General features: G+C 39.9%; 1 protein-coding gene across 1 annotated transcript; it reads right to left on the reverse strand.

Annotated features, from left to right (window-relative positions):
- Positions 1–859: 859 nt before the first annotated feature.
- Positions 860–13,039, reverse strand: LOC120290748. The gene is given in 15 exon segments (XM_039307128.1): positions 860–1,284; positions 2,272–2,595; positions 2,967–3,164; positions 3,263–3,439; positions 3,510–3,899; positions 4,007–4,104; positions 4,107–4,155; positions 4,259–4,357; positions 4,557–4,692; positions 4,897–5,006; positions 7,546–7,626; positions 7,835–7,936; positions 8,078–8,354; positions 12,147–12,231; positions 12,982–13,039. Coding segments are annotated over 15 exon segments (2,277 nt in total). The 3' UTR covers positions 860–1,191.
- Between the last annotated feature and the right edge of the window lie 3,216 nt (positions 13,040–16,255).

The following is a 16,255-nucleotide window of genomic DNA, read 5'->3' on the forward strand; positions in this document are numbered from 1 at the left end:
TCAACATTTAACTAAATGCTAAAACTAGCTCACTTCTTCCAAAACTACATTTACTGATTCTTTAATTTTCAAATTTGGCCCTTGTTACTATTTATCTTTTCTAAGAGAGGGCAATTGACAATGGTGACTAGTGAGGCTAGATTGGACCGATAAGGGTCACATGACCTCAGGTGTCACAATCGAGGTGGCTATCGCTAGGCACTAAGGTCGTGTCGCAATGCCTAAGATCACACGACCCTCGTTAAGGGTTGCGCGACCTTGGGCAACAGTTGCCAATGATAAATCCGGCTCACCAATAGCCTTAACCCTTTGCAGAAGGGTTTTATTTTTTTTAATAAAAATTAAAAGAAAAATTAGACCCAAAAGCCTTTTGCAAAAAAAAAAAAAATTTGCTAGACACTATTTAGACCAAAGTAGCTTTACAAAGGTTTTTTACCAAACATAATTTGCATTTCCCCAAAGAGTTTTATGTCAAAGACATTTGCATTTCCTATGGCTAATTTTCTCAAGGTAACGCCGCTGAAATTCGAACTTGACAATTAGATCCCATTATTATCATTATAAAACATCATCGTTAATAGTAAACTAAGGAAAAAACTGAATTTTCAAGACATCAACAATGAATAAAATGTAATATTATCATAATTCACAACACAATGAATAAGTGCAGATTGAAATGAAACTATTGACTTTAACCGCATTTAAATGATGTATAGAGGGCTTAATGGATAGACGCATTAATCCAGGAAGCCACCCAACACCACTTGGCATTCACTAGTTCTTCTTCCTTTTTCCTTTTCTTTTTTTAATTGTTTTTCACTCATGATGTTCTCCTTCTATACAGGCCCTCAACTACTTCTGGCGTTCAAAGCACTTATATTCGAATGAGAACTTTGACAGCAGTAGCTTCAACAAGCTTGCTTGCTTGCTTGCTTGCCAGAGAGTCTATTACAACAAAAGCATTGCTTCAAGTTATTGTATTTTTGTACATTCCACCACACCCTGCATCTTTTAAGAGTTTTAGGGCACTCATCCTCATCAATTACACCGGTGGAGAAGAGATGATACCAAGACGTGCAAAAACTCGCACATTCCGACGTTTCGCCTAACAAAGCTATGGTACACCGTGAATGAATATGTGTGAAAGAATAAATAAATGTCCCCGAGCACATACAGACATTAGGTCTCAGACTAAGCAAATAATTGCTGGATGACCGTTTCGGCGTTACCATTGTACTGGCCAAGCAAATGGATGGCATCGGCCCTAGGCAAAGCAAGAAATTCCTGCATCAAACCAAAGAGTAGGTGAGCAGTCAAAAGAATGATTAATATGCTAGAGCAAGATTTTTCATCATGAAGTAGCCCAAATGCCAATGCTCCCGACCCAGAAGGTCGGTAGCAATGCCAAACCATCCTCTGCAATTATCACACCCTTCAATTTGTCGCAAATCTCCTACTACAGGACTTAATTAGAAGTAGCACTACAGCAATAGAGATTTATTTAAACAAATGGAAGCATCTTACAATCCCTTGAGTTGGAATATTAGCAGATTAGTTCACATTCATGGCATTGTCAACTGAACATAACTCTTTGATCATTAACAGAAGAATATACCACTGGGGCAACTCCCTTCTGGCAGTGAATGGACACTTGGGCTTGACTAGTTGGCATTTCTAAACATCGAGCTGACATGACAATAAAAGTAAAATACATTTTACCCTAACCCTACAGACTGGGAACACTTGGCCAACCCCAACATGTATGCCAATTGATGATGTAGAGCTACACAGAGCAGCCACATGGAGAATACGTATTTAGATCAGTCAAGAGCCTCAGCAAGCATCCCGTGATATGCTTCGTGATACACCAAAAAAGCGTAACAGAAAGGAGAGAACTGATAATAATATCAATCCTCCAAAAGCCTCATCTGTGGCTGATCCATTGAACTAGAAAAGGCCTCTCACTATTTCCATATTCTGAAGTGCATGTCATGATGAGGAAATCAACTACCTTAAGCAACTAAGAATTTAAGAATTTTAGCCTGTCTTGAGGCATACCTTCAATTATCTTAAAACTAACATGAGATCAACTTCAGCTCTAGTGCATCCAACTTTTACCTCACGTTTCTTCTGGTTCCTTTGATATTCCATTCAAGAACCAAAATTGACAGGTTCTAGGAAACTTAAAAAATTGAACAAAAGGGCTGATACACTACAGTTCACATCACAGTGCACTAGAAGAAAAAATGGCACAGGCATTCATGAACTCACCATGACTTTAAGAATTGCACTTTCATCACATATGCCATCACTAGAAGAAACTTGAGTAGGACTGCTTCCATCATCAGCCATCCTAGGACTTGACGAGGTCGTGACCACTGAGGAACCCTGAGCACTATCAGTATTTGATTTCGATAAAGCAGCTACTCCAACCATGGGGCTGCTAACATCCTTCAAGGAATCAATCCTCAAAAGACTCTCAAAGCGATCTTTACACATTTGAAGTTTGAACAACTCAGTGTGTGTGTGAAGGGTTGCTCTCATTATTTTCATGAGCTGAGGTTCTTCAATCCCGAGGCTTCTACCAATTGCAACCTATCAGACATTAGAGGAGAATCCCAAATGTAAAATTAGTTAAACAAAGTATGCTAATGATTTCAATAAAAAGAAGACGGAGATAGAGCTTTGAATCTCAAAAGCAATATAGATCTGTCAGAATGCTTGATAACTCAGGAACAGTAGTAGAACAGATCCAAATTCACATATTATGGACAACACCCACTTCTTCCTATTGTCTCCACTATCTTTCGATTTCTTGCTTGCAAAAATTCCAAGTTAGACTATCTGGTTTCCTCACATAAATTGAGATTTTTTTTGTGCACCATCTCTCTTTTGCATCAACATTATGTTTGAATAGTAATCACTAAATGAATTCACACAAAGTATGTCTTCTGGTGATGGAATACCTGGAGTGAAGTTGCAAGAGCATCCAAAGGCAAGCATTTTCCAATTGAAATATCCTCAGGACGGAGTAATGCCAACAAAGTCTCCTTCAAGGGCTTTAATAATGCTGGATCTTTAGCAGCTAAAGGACCTAAGTGGCTGCAGGCAACCTTAAGAGCACTAGAATGATCGCCTGAAGTGACCAACTTAAGAAATTCAACCTGACATAAGCAAAAGTGAATCAATTTATAATGCAGGACCTATCAACATATCCAGAGTCAATGGTCTGAGCCTGGTTAACGGCACGAAATCAACTTACCTGCTTGAGTTGGAACAGCAAAACAGGATTCTGCAGAAAGAAATTGGGATCCATAGTGTTAATTTCTTCAACAACTTCAGCTGCCATTCCCTTGCTGGCTAGTTCTTTCATCTCTAAAAGGAATTCATATTTTTCCTCCCCAGTTTGGTTCTCAAAAGTAAATCTTGCGTCTGAACCCTACAGAACCACATTCCATCAGGAGATTGATCTATGAAATACTACATGATTATACCACAATAATCAATACCTCTCGTTCTCTCGATGTATTTGCACAAGACACTGAAGCAGCAACCTGGACCCCCTGTTTGATACTTCTAACAAATGACGTATCAGGCACAAAAATCAAGTCATCATGCCTTCCTCTCCATCGCTTACGTTTCCTCCTCTCACCAGTTCCACGGTTTCTGTTTCTTTGAAGCAATTTTGAATGGTTGAACTGCTGGGAACTGCTCGTGCTACAAATTTCATGGTTACTTGTTGGCTCACTAGCATAACGTAGTTCAATATCAGTACCTTCCCTTGTTATTACTTCACTGTTATTGTCTGAACAACCATCTATGCAGCTGTTGCTAAGGACTTCACCATCAGACTGTTTACCAGCCTGAGATTCATCCAACTCAAGCAAACAATTTCCGATAAATCATACCCCGGTTGACCAACTTTTGGATCTTTGGAGATCTTTCCCATTTCAATCTCTGAAGGATAATAAAGGTCAAACAACAAACCATCAGCATTTCAATTTACTAGAAAGCCACACTTAAATAACAGATAAGCAGCCTCAGATTTACCCGAAGGAAATGTAAGACTGGCATCGATAATACCCCTGTAAAGACAATACTGCGGACGAGCTCATCAAGCATCGGTATATCCAATTTCATTCGACATAGTTCATTCTGCATTATAAAGAAAATTAGACTCAATACTAGCAAAATCAGTCAAGCTTGTCTGGTCTGAGAAGATGTCTCATTGCCATGGCCTGAATATGAAACAAATCACCTGAAAAGCCAGAAACAAATCTCCCTTCGCAAATCTCAAGCTGTCAACGGCACCTTGTCTACTGAGCATAACAGCATGCGCAAGAGATTGGATGTCAACCTGCGCAATGAAGAGACCTAAAGACCATGAGGCAACTGACTCCAATGACAGACTTATCTCTTCAAAAAATATATTTGATCTGTAAATTTAGTTCCTTTATCTGCAAGCACCTCTGCTAAGGTTCTATGGTCTCTCAAGCCATAAACCTAAGCCCCAACTAACATCTAAAGTCAATTTGCATATAAGTTAGTGATTTTACCTCGTCAAATGCGGGAACTTCATACAAGCTTTCTTCGACAGTTGTGGGAGGATCACACTCCTTAAGGAGCAATCTTTCGGTGAGGTCTGAAATTGGTGAAGATATTCCCTGGCGTAAGCAAAATTCCCTATGTATGCTGCACCACACAAGTAGGATGACTAATCAAAGGGAAACAGATAGGATGGAAAAACCAAAACAATAGAGTGCCTAATTTACTATTCCCCATCTTTTGCTCCTTTCCCCCTTCTCATCAAGAGAGTGAGTGAGGTGGGAGGACATAAAGCATCAGCCAAGGGTCAAAAATTTTATTCTTTGGGCTGCAGGGTTTTAAAAAAGTTACCTTATCAAATATCTCAGTGTCATCGAAAAGAGTGGATCATATACTTGTAAATGAGCCCTTAATACTGATGACATCAAGCCAGCTATATCAAACCTCTTCTTTTCAGACCACTGTCAAATGTCAACACTTAATTAGTAAATAGTTCAGAACCATGCAAAAAATCATAGAATAGGACAAGAACTTAGTACTCTTGAGAAATTAATGCTCTATCAGTTAAAAGCTTAAGTCTAGAAGACACAATTCGACACAGGAGATCTTATCCTAGGATTACCTTGAACCATTATATCAGTTTGAAAACAAAGGGTAAACAGATTTTAATCTCAAGATGAGTGAAGTTGGCTTAATTGGCGTGTATAAATTGTAATGCAAAAGTAAATCAGCTGCATTAAAAATCTATGGTGAGAACCATAAAATAATAGAAACACTCCATTACAAAGCAAAAGATGAATGAAGGTAGCATAGGATTTTGGGCATGCTATTTGAGAGGATTGTCAAATGAGTAGCCAAATTTTATTAATTCAGGATTCTCAACTTACTGCATGATGAAGAGAGGTGATATTATCGATCAGTATAATCCATAACATGACGTGAGGCCTCCAAAGTAGTGCATTAATAATCACATACATCAAACAGTTGCAAATTTCCAAAAGCAAGGAGCAAGGTCAACCCTAATTCTGAAAAGCTTTGCACAGAGTTCAGATGAAGATGAAGTGTCTAGCCAAACATTTTTCTCTTAGCCGATTATGCCTGACTAAGCTGAGTAGGAGATAAAATTCCAGATACACCCATCAACTAACCATCACAACTTAAAGCTGTGAACATTCTCCCCTTTATCAATTCTATAATTACTTAATTCCCAGTACTTATGACGTCAGCATGAACCTATAAGGGCTTAGGGGAGCACTGTATAACCCCACTCTTAACAATACCACGACAGCTACTAATCACTTGAATGGAAAGGAGCTATCAATTCTATAATTACTTAATTCCTAGTACTTACGATGTCAGCACAAACTTATAAGGGCTTATGGGAGCACTGTATAACCCCACTCTTAACAATACCATGCCAGCTACTAATCACTTGTACGAAAAGGAGATGCAGATTTTAACCTCAAACCAGGAAGGATAAGGATGACGCAAACATTCTTATTGCTTTGCCACAAAGAGAGCATCTTGCCCACTTCGGCTGCATTTGGGACTAGCATTTGGAAGGAGCTTTGGGTGTCCAAAGCCCGTTTGGCAAAATATTGGGTGTTTAGGAAAAATTTTGAGACTCACCTTGAGGCAATACTGGCCTTTCAAAGACTGAAAGCCCAAGGTGGATCCTAGGCTGCCTTAGACTTTCAACATTTTCGGAAGGCCCTTGTGATTTACTGTTCATCTATGTCGATCAGCATGGTTGCAATGGGTCGGCGACGGGCTGGAGAGAGGCCGGCGTGGTTGCGGCTACCCTAGTATCCGTCGCCAGCCAATCACACGACCTCCTCATGTCACCACAACCCTGGGTGGCGCAACCTCCGCAAAGGGCCCCCAAGGTTGTGCGACCACGCGGCCCTTGCGAGGTCGCGTGACCTCCGACGACCTAGATCATCTAGGTCGCCATGACCTCCATGAAGGGCCTTCTGAGGTCGTGCGACCAAGCGGCCCTCACCGGTGGTCACTAGGGGTCACCCAACCCCAGGCGGCGCTCACCAATAGTCTCTAGCGGCCACCTAAGGTTGTGCTACTTGAGACGTCAGCCGCGGCGATGCTAGCAGCCGCCTGCCCTTCGCCAACCAACTATTTTTTTTCCTTTTTTTACCACAAAAGTCATCTATAAATGTAAATTTCTCCTAACACTATTTTGCTCAAAAATATTTTACAATACACTTTTAGATTACAATTTACCAAACGCAATTTGCATTTTAGAAAACTCATTTAACTTAGAGTCATTTGCATTTTCCCAATGGCTTTCCCCAAAAGTTTAACCAAATGCACCATTCCTTATATTAACACGGTGGAAGAGAATTAAGTCCAAGATTAGCTTCAGTGGTCTGCATATGCACAGCAGGAAATGTGATGAGCCTATCACAAAAGTGCTCCAGTCCTTTTTCTTAATCCTTTCACCAAAGCTCCTTGACAGTAATGGGCCACTACCCATCAAGCCTGATTATTAAATTATCCTGGCGTTCATACAATATGTGACTCTGCTCCACCACCCAAAACATCAAAGAATGGAAATGTGCTGAACCCAACTATCAAAAAGACAGATGGGAAGAAGATAAGTAACTGATAAATTCTTTTAAGATCTTGTCAAAACCATTAGCCTCATAAGGGAGCAGGAAAATTCTAAGCACCACACTAATTGCTTTAGCATATTGACAGCATGAAAATGCCACATTGTTAGCTTTTCTATTGTCTCATGTGTATAACAAGAAAAGAAATGGCTTGGCACAATTGGCTGGTATCTATTCTGGGGATAACAAGTTCGGGGCAAATAATCCCTTTGAAATCCCCCAACAATAAGCACCAACTTCCATCAATTTACCTATTCTCGGAGAACAAAAGAGCTAAGAATTTACACCCTCCCACGATAAAGATACAAAAGATTATAGTCTTCCACAAGACCCAATGATACTGAAGACAAATACAGTAGTTAGAGCAGCCCACCTCATCCGCTACAGGAGAAGACTGATCATCCTTGTCATATATAAAGGCAAGAAGAACGTGCTTGAACTCCTCATACGCTTCCTTAAGCAAGAAAAGCAAAGGCATCAGACTATACCCAGATTACTCATCAAAATGAAGTCAATTAAATTCAATCTCCTCGTCATTTCGACCGAGCTAAAGTTTGCAACTGCCTATACCGACGTCCATGGGCATCCTGCCCCAACCACATCAATCATCAATAAGCACCTACATGCTTGCAAATCATTCGAGAAAAAAAGGAATTACGTACCGGGTAAGCATCCAGAGCACAGGGTGCAAGAGACGTTCTCAAGCACTCAATGGCGGCATCGCGATCTTCCGCCGTCCCCTTCCTCAACAATTCAATGAATTTCTGCAACAGAGCAAGAGCTCGATTAAAATCCCGACGCGCCTAGCTACCGACCAAATCGACCGTCAGCTTCATCCCGAGCAAAGGGTCAACGAAAACCACCGCCGCCCGAAACGGAGAAGAGACTCGAGAACCGGGGCTCACCTGTTTCTGCAGCCGGAAGAGGATCCGGTGATCGTCGAGCACGGAGGGCGCGTGGGACCTGAGGAGCTCGATGGCGGCGTCGATCTCGCCGGCCTCCAGCGCCCGCCGGATCTGCCGGTTGGCCAGCCGCGCTAAGTACGAGGAGGAGGACGACGACGACGACGACGACGGCGACGACGGCGACGTCGGCGGCGGCGACGCGGCGTGGGGGAGGGGCGCCGCCGCCGCCGCCGCCGCCGGCCTCCTCGGCGACGAGCAGGTTCTCGGATTGCGCGAACTTCATGACCAGCGCGTCGAGGACTCCCAATTGACGGGGACGACCGAGTCGTCGTCCATGATCGGGCGAGGCGGAATCGCGGCGGATTTTTCTCGCCCTAATTAATTTTCTCGGGAAAGGTGGTTGGAATCCGGGAAAGCGAGGGAAAATTGAAGCGGCGTCGGGAACCTTCTTCTTTCTTTCTCCATGGGAGAAGGAAAATGATCGTGGGGAAAGAGAGAGAGAGAGAGAGAGGAACAGGAAAGGCGGCGAAATGAGGCCAGAGATGGGAGGTTATATAGGTGCCACGTGTCGCGATACGGGGTGGGGTGTCGATGTGGATTACCGCCGTCTCTTGTTGTCCCGGGGAGACCGGTCGGAAATGGCTCCTCGTCAGCTGTCGGATTTGCAAAGTAAGGAATTTCTACTAATATTCCAAAAGGCCTAATTTAATTTACTGAAAAAGAATCTCTAGGTCCGGTCTCAGTCTTGTCCGGAACGTTTTTTTTTTTTTTTTTTTTGAAAAGATCGGTAACCTTTGCTCTAATTTCACATCTACCTCATTAGTACTCTGAGTAAAAAAATGCTGTCAATTATGTAACATTGATTTTCCATCCCAACAACGAATCCACCTTGGGAAGCTGATTTGCGAAGTACTCTAAAAGATGGGGACGCTTCTTGCTCCAAGAATTGGGGCAAATTAGAAGCATTCTTCAATTAGGGCTCGAAAATAGAGAGAATGATTTCTTCGATTTCTTTGGTCTTGATCATATGCGTGCTTAACAACATGAAGCATAAGCCAATAAGCTTCTCCGTCCTTCGTACATCCGACCCTCTTTCTTTTGTTGCTATGAACGAGACTCTTTAGTAGAGATTCATTTCACTCAAAGGAATTGATTGTGAACTAATAATCTCCATTAGTCAATTGATTGAGCAGTGGGATCTAAAGCTCTAGAAAGGTAGATGTGATGTTCAGGGTAATCCTAATTATAGGGAGGTGTAAATTGACTGAGATAATGAACTGGAAATTGCTCTATTAATTTTTTCTATCACATCAAAATGAGGTCGAGGGTTTTCATTTTATTTTTTTTCAATTTAGTAGATTGAGATAAGTTGATTCTTTTGTCATGCAACTTGGAATTGAATTTGACCCGAGTCTATATATCCACTTCAAATCCTCAAGCAAACAATTTTATCAAGTTCGAATCCTAATTGTTACATAAATGGAAAAAAGTGTTAGGCAACAATTCTTGTAGGAACTTGACCGGGTGTTGAGGTTTAATAAATTCTACTCGCCTCATGACTCCACGGCTTTTGATGAAAGTAGGCACAACTAAATATAATTATGATAGCAATTACTATTGTCTAATCAAATTGTCATATACCATTATTACAGTTATATATAATTTTACATGTCAAAATTTACGCTATTCAAAAAGTTTAAGGCATTTCTTGATTAAATAAAAGTCTAATACTAGATTCACAAAACTTATCGAAAGTAAAAGAGTTAAAACAGAACTGCTCGAAATTGAACACACTAATCGGAACTCATTGGATCAGCCAAATTACACAAACTAAAAGTAACATCATATTTCGTTGCCACACTTGGTTGCAGTTGGGTCGCTGCTACACCACGCATGTTATCGTAGCAACCATCCTAAAAAAATCAGTTGGGCTTCAAAATTGTTTTTTTCCCTGGAGGCCCAAAGACTTTTCAGGCCTCATCATTCTAAAATATAAATGAGGCCAGAATGTTGGGAGTGGAGGCCCATAAGTTTAGAGACATAAGCATTTTTCAATTCTTTTATCTAAGTTCTTGGAAGCTAACATGAACTAGGCCTTTAGGTAAATTCTCCTTGTCTAGGTTCTTGTAAGCAACATGAACTCAGCAAGATTATACGCTAGAGAAGTTCCGCATTTAGCAATGATTCTCCGCAAGGTAAGATTGCTCAACAAATTTCTCTGGACTTTGATTTTCAGTTTTTGCCCTAGACACTATGTCCCATTTATTTGGTCTGTTGATAATTGAATGGCAGACGTATGCGAAAATGCGGGGCTGGCAATATTGATTACAACCCGTTGTAATGAAATGATGCAGGACGCAAATTAAGGAGGAGGAAATCCGCTATGACATGAAATGCTAAGCTAGATCCTCTATGTTGACACAAATCAAGACATGGTAGTGTGTTTTTATCGTAATTCAATCGTTTGAGATAATAACAAAAAAAGAATAATAAAAATTGTGATGTTTTTATGCTAACGTGTTTAGGACACGCCAACCTGAATTATCAGCTTTAATAAGATGCATCGTCATTGCATTGAATGTAGGATGCATCCCCTTTGCATCGTTCCGCTCAACTCTATAAAGCAACAAAAACCTTGTCAAACGACTATCAAAAGGTGATATGGAGTTCTTGTCTGTCATGTGAGATTTTAACCTTATCAAATGACTATCAAAAGGTGAGGGGTTCGCCCCAGTGGCCACCTTTCCCGATGTGGAAGGGGAGGTGAGAGGTCAAACCATACCTGCATGGGAGGATGGGGTGGGGACGTGTAAGTTTCGGGAGTGGGTTTCGGCCCCACGCCCTGCAAAGAGCGGGGAAAAGTCTGAGTGAGTGTAGAGTAGGAATAAGTGAAAGGACCGACAAAAAAAAACGACTATCAAAAGGTGATATGGAGTTATTGTCGATCATGTGAGATTTTGTAGAATCACCGTCAATGTTAAAAAGCTAAGCTCACGTTTAGTCTTTTGTCTAGTACTAAGCGTGGAAATTTAATTGGGGAGGCAAATAGGGGCCTGGAAGATTCGAACTTAAGACCTCTTAGCTTTGATACCATGTGAGATTTTATGGGACAACTGCTAACTGTTAAAAAAACTTAAACTTTTAGATGAATGCGTGATTTATTATTTAAATATTCTAACAAGTCAAACATTTTGAATCAAAGGCCCTTCACGGCACCTCGCAAAAGCCAAAACCACTCCATCCGCAGAGAGAGGATTTTGTGCAAAAGCGAAAAAGTCAAGAACTTCAAAGCAAGGGGAAAATCGAATTACGAGTATTATAGACTGAACCAATAATCGAATTTGAATCTAATTAGAATACCGCAAACTCTATCGAGCTGGATCATCATGCTCGGATAGTCCCTCTAACAAGTAGAAATCTTTAGGTGCGCACCATCTCCAAGAACGGTACTATAGTCCCACCGAGTCAATTATCACGCGTTTCGCGATGACAAACGACCCTTAATTTTCTCCCAAGAAGATTTGAAACATTTTTCTAGGTGAATAGAAGGCGTGGCCCCTTTTGAAACGACGTGAGACGTCATTTTCGGCTGAGGCTTCGGATTCGAGGGGGGAAGGGGACAAGAATTGGGAATCCAATGCCGAGCTAAAAAAGACGGCCCCTCCTCGTCCGTCCTTACGGCGGTCCCCGGCCCAAGGCCCATTAGGGGGCCCATGGGCCCACCGCGCCTCCGGCTGCCATTAAACGCTAGCCGATGGAGAAAAATTTGGCTCCGCTACACCTCCACTTGTCGCGCCGCGAGAGCTAGACAACGTCAAGATGTCTTGGTCTGAATAATGGAAGTTGTCTAAAGCATTAAAACTTTCGTGCGCAAGTGGTTCCGGAAAGAACGTAGTTGAATATTTTGTATAGGTCTTGCACGAGGTACGGCTTCGCTTGAACAAGTGCTTGATTCCATCAGGAGGCGGACCCCCGGGTTATCGTCTGTATCGCATTAAGCCCTTTTGATAGCTTGAAAGTCGGAATGTAATGAGAATGAAACGATAATTGGACATCGTAAGACACCCACTTCATAGTCAAAAGCAGAACAAAGCACATCCGCCAATGCAAAGATGTTTGCACTGAAGAAGCAATCTGCAGACCAACTGTGAGCCCTGAACATGCAAAAGATAAGTTTTTGCATCCAAATCTGAAAGTATTATATTACCAAATTTAAAGATACAAGGAATGAGAAGAGAACAACATGATGAGACAGTTAAGGGCTATCTTCAACTACAAATCCTGAACCGCTGTCTTTAAGAACAAACGAGATCCCACTAAAAAAAAATTCAAGGAAAAACATAAATTGGAAATCAATAGGGTACCGTTCACTTGGCCATCAAAAGAGAACAAATCTGAGCTCTTACCTCATCAATTTGCCTAAACTCTGAAAACAACAAGATTGCAGACAAGGGTCCTTGTTCTTTTCTTCCAATCTGGATTCTGCTTCAGTCAGGGGGGAGCGTTTAGAGAGATCTGCAGCAAGAAAATTATTCTCTTTTATTTATTATTCTATTGAAACTTCATTTACCAACTGGAAGGAAGAGGGCCACTGCATAGAAATGACAGTCCATTTTTCTTCTTTTTTTTCCAGGTAATAAGCTGGGGAAGTTGTCAACTTGCAATTTATTTTGTTTTTAGCAATTTAGGTTTGACATTAAACATTGACTTGCCAGCCCAGAAATATACCGGCTTCGTCAGCTTTTTGGACCGATGGCCACACATTTTGCGCATCCCGCCAACACATTGTTAATAAAAAAATTGGCAAGAGCTTCACCCTTGTTCTCCACCATAACATCACATAACTTAACAGGTCAACGACACTGCTTTTCCATGCCTCTTGTAGTTTGAATCTCAAACAGCACCTGTGCTGTATACCCTTTCAACTGGGTATTGTATATCAAGAACTTCTGTCGGCTCCATCCCCACAACCAACCGATCAATCTGATGAGCTATAGCAAATTTAGCTTTTCTTCGCTGTAATATAGATACATCCCTTGTCGTGGAAACTTGAGACCTAAAGCTGTAGAAATCTTTCTGGTGTAAGAAAGGGTGCAACAAAGAGCAGTCCTGCAGAGACTATCAAGAAGAACAGAAAAAGAGAGACATTACAAGGACTGAGGCTGTTCTTTAGTACCATCTATCTTTTCCTGGCCGAAACGAGCTTGAGCGCAATTATTTTGCAGATAATCCAAGTTGAAAATGACGCTTGTTCAAAGCTGACGGATTCTAAGGCAGTTGAAGTATGTACGACGAAGTTGGAGGAATGTCAGCGAAGAGGGATGGGTCAATGGTGTGCGGCTAACTGTTACCATTCACATTCGGGTCACGGACGAGCGTAAAATAGAATTTCGACGGCGGGGTCTCTCTCACCACATAAAATTTCCAGTTGCGCGCACCAAAAGAAAAAATATAGAACGTACCTTATCGAGTGCAAATAACATTCACAGAATTCACAAAAGTGCTGACAAGTTCATCAAGTTGGCTTTTGATCTTTTATCATGAGATTTGTGATTTCTCTAGAATTGCAAATAGTAAAAAGAAAATATTAAAGAAAATAGATTTGGAGCTCTATTTTTTTGCTAAAACTTTCCATTAAATACCCACTTTTTTTTTTTACATATATATATATGTATTGTAGATATAGATTAAAAAAACGGACAACGAATCGCAGTTTAAAATAGTCATGATAATTGTCGATCCAATCCCATAAATATCTTATAATCTAAGATTTGAATTAGAATTTCTCACATCTTACACTTATTTTGTCAACTTTCCTAGGTTTTTCCTTTTGCTTTGGCTCAGCAAGCAAGCAACGCCCCACGTCTTCTTCATTTTTTTTTTTTTTGTCGAAATACTTCACAGAATTATTAAAACTCAAGAGTCTTTAAATCAAAAGCCCAACAAAGGGACATCCAGACATAAAAGATCCCATAAAGGTTGGGGAGAGCGGTCGACCTAAGAGGAAGGGAGAGTATTCGAACGTTGGACTTTCGCAATCTGATCAGCCACTTTGTTTACGAATCGATGACAGTGGGCCAAGGAGAGAAATTGAAATTGGGCCAAAGATAGCCGCGATTCCTGAATTAAAGCTTGCATCTCTCGCCTCACGTGCGTCATCTTCAGCATTGCATCGATTAGCTCTTCGCAGTCAGGACTCAAGCTCCAGCAAACTCTCTCTCCTCGACTGAAAACGTTTCAAAGCTTTGAGTAGGGCCATGGCTTCCAACTGAAAAGCCAATAAAGCTGGAACCTTCAGAGCAAAGATCCAATAGAGCTCCCGTCTTGTCGCGAAGAGTCCCTAAGGAGCTCCAACTGTTTCGCCTTCAAAAAAGCTCCGCCGACAAAGTTTCCCTGTTCTGCTACTCTCGCAAAGTTTTCAAAATCAAGCAGCGTCGATCTAAAGCTCAAACATGGAAATGCCATTTCAACCTTAACAAGCCCACCTTGGGCTTCTCCCCCTACGTCCTTGATTATTAATATAATCTTACATAAGATTAATAGATATGACATAATGGGTCGTACACCCGTATCTCAACTCATACTTAATGATGATGGGTGACATATGAGTCGCCCAAGATTTCTAATAATTGTTCAAATGGATCTAATAAAGTAAAGACTATATAATGGTGAGATCTAATTTGTGCAGAAGAAACCCACTTTCAACTCATCTAATCTTTGATCCAATAAATAAATAACTAAACAATCTAATCAAAAAAGCTACTTTAGCCTGATGGCGCCACTTTCTCTCCCGGTCTATCCGTCCTTGTGGTACGACGTATGAGTTGGGCTTTTCGAGCCCAAAGCAACACCGGTTTATTCGTTTTTGTTTTTCCCTTTTCAATTTTCGGGTGCAGGAAATAATTGTGTTTAAAATCCCTGAAATAGAAAAAATGTTTTACTAGAGTTGAAATTTTTCCACTGATGCCTTATAGAAATAAGAAGAGATATTGGTTTTGGTATGCCATAAGTCAATCCCCCTATATAATCTAACTAATAATAAAAAATTCTTCATTAATAATTTATAAAATCTTGTATTTTTTGGAGTATGTTAGGGCGTGATGACAACCATTCTGTTTTAAATAATTAGGAATGAACAAAATTTTTTATTTATATTTCTGTAAGAGTTCTAAGCAAAAATAACTAGTTTGATAACGATACCAAATTTTTACTCTAAAAATATAAAATTGTTTGATAATGACACAAAATTTCTTCCTTTCGGATGGCGGCGGCGACGATCGACGACCTTTAATATAAAAAATAAAAATAAAAATGATTTAGTAACAAAAAATAAAAAATAAAATAAAATAAATCATAAAAAAATAAAATAAAAATATCCTTAAAATAAATTTATTTTATTTTATTTATTTTATTTTATTTTACGAATAAATTTATTTTAAAATGAATAAAAATTAAAAATTAAAAAAATTATTTGGCAAAACACTCAAGGCAAATAAAAATAAATTTATTTTTAATAAAAATAAATTATTTATTTTTAATAAATTTATTTTTTATTTTTAAATGAATAAAATGAATATATTTATTTTTATTTTTAATAAAATGAGGAGAGTGCGAAGGAGGAGGAGGTAGAGACGTAGAGGAGATGAGGGGAGGACTCACCGAAATTAGGGTTTAATGGGAGAAATTATTTCTAATTTCTCTTCCAAATCAATTTCTGGAATATAAATTTATTCTAGAAATAGAAAAACTGAGTAAGTTTATCAAACATGTTTCTATTCCAAACAGTCTGAATAAAAAAATTATTTCAGAATAGAAATTTTGGTTATCATGCACCCCCTTATTATTAGATAGCAAGGCTACAGCTCAATAGAGATTTCCTCCATGATTATTTTCCTGATAATCTTTGTATATTTTCCATATATTATGCATATTTTCAGTATATTTTCAAACACTTGAAATTAAATTGATTGCTTGTCTCTTATTTCATTCACTGACATCGTGACCATGCCAATGATAGAAGGACTTAATCACATAACTTCATTGTGAAGTTGGAAGTTAGAATATCAAATTACGCAATCCCCACATGATTTACAATTTGAGTATTTTCATACTTCTTTTATTGCTTATGAGACCATAAATATATGTCTCACACACACACACACGCACGCGTGTCTTTCC

This window comes from Eucalyptus grandis, chromosome 2, assembly GCF_016545825.1.
Source record: "Eucalyptus grandis isolate ANBG69807.140 chromosome 2, ASM1654582v1, whole genome shotgun sequence".
NCBI classification, from domain to species: domain Eukaryota; kingdom Viridiplantae; phylum Streptophyta; class Magnoliopsida; order Myrtales; family Myrtaceae; genus Eucalyptus; species Eucalyptus grandis.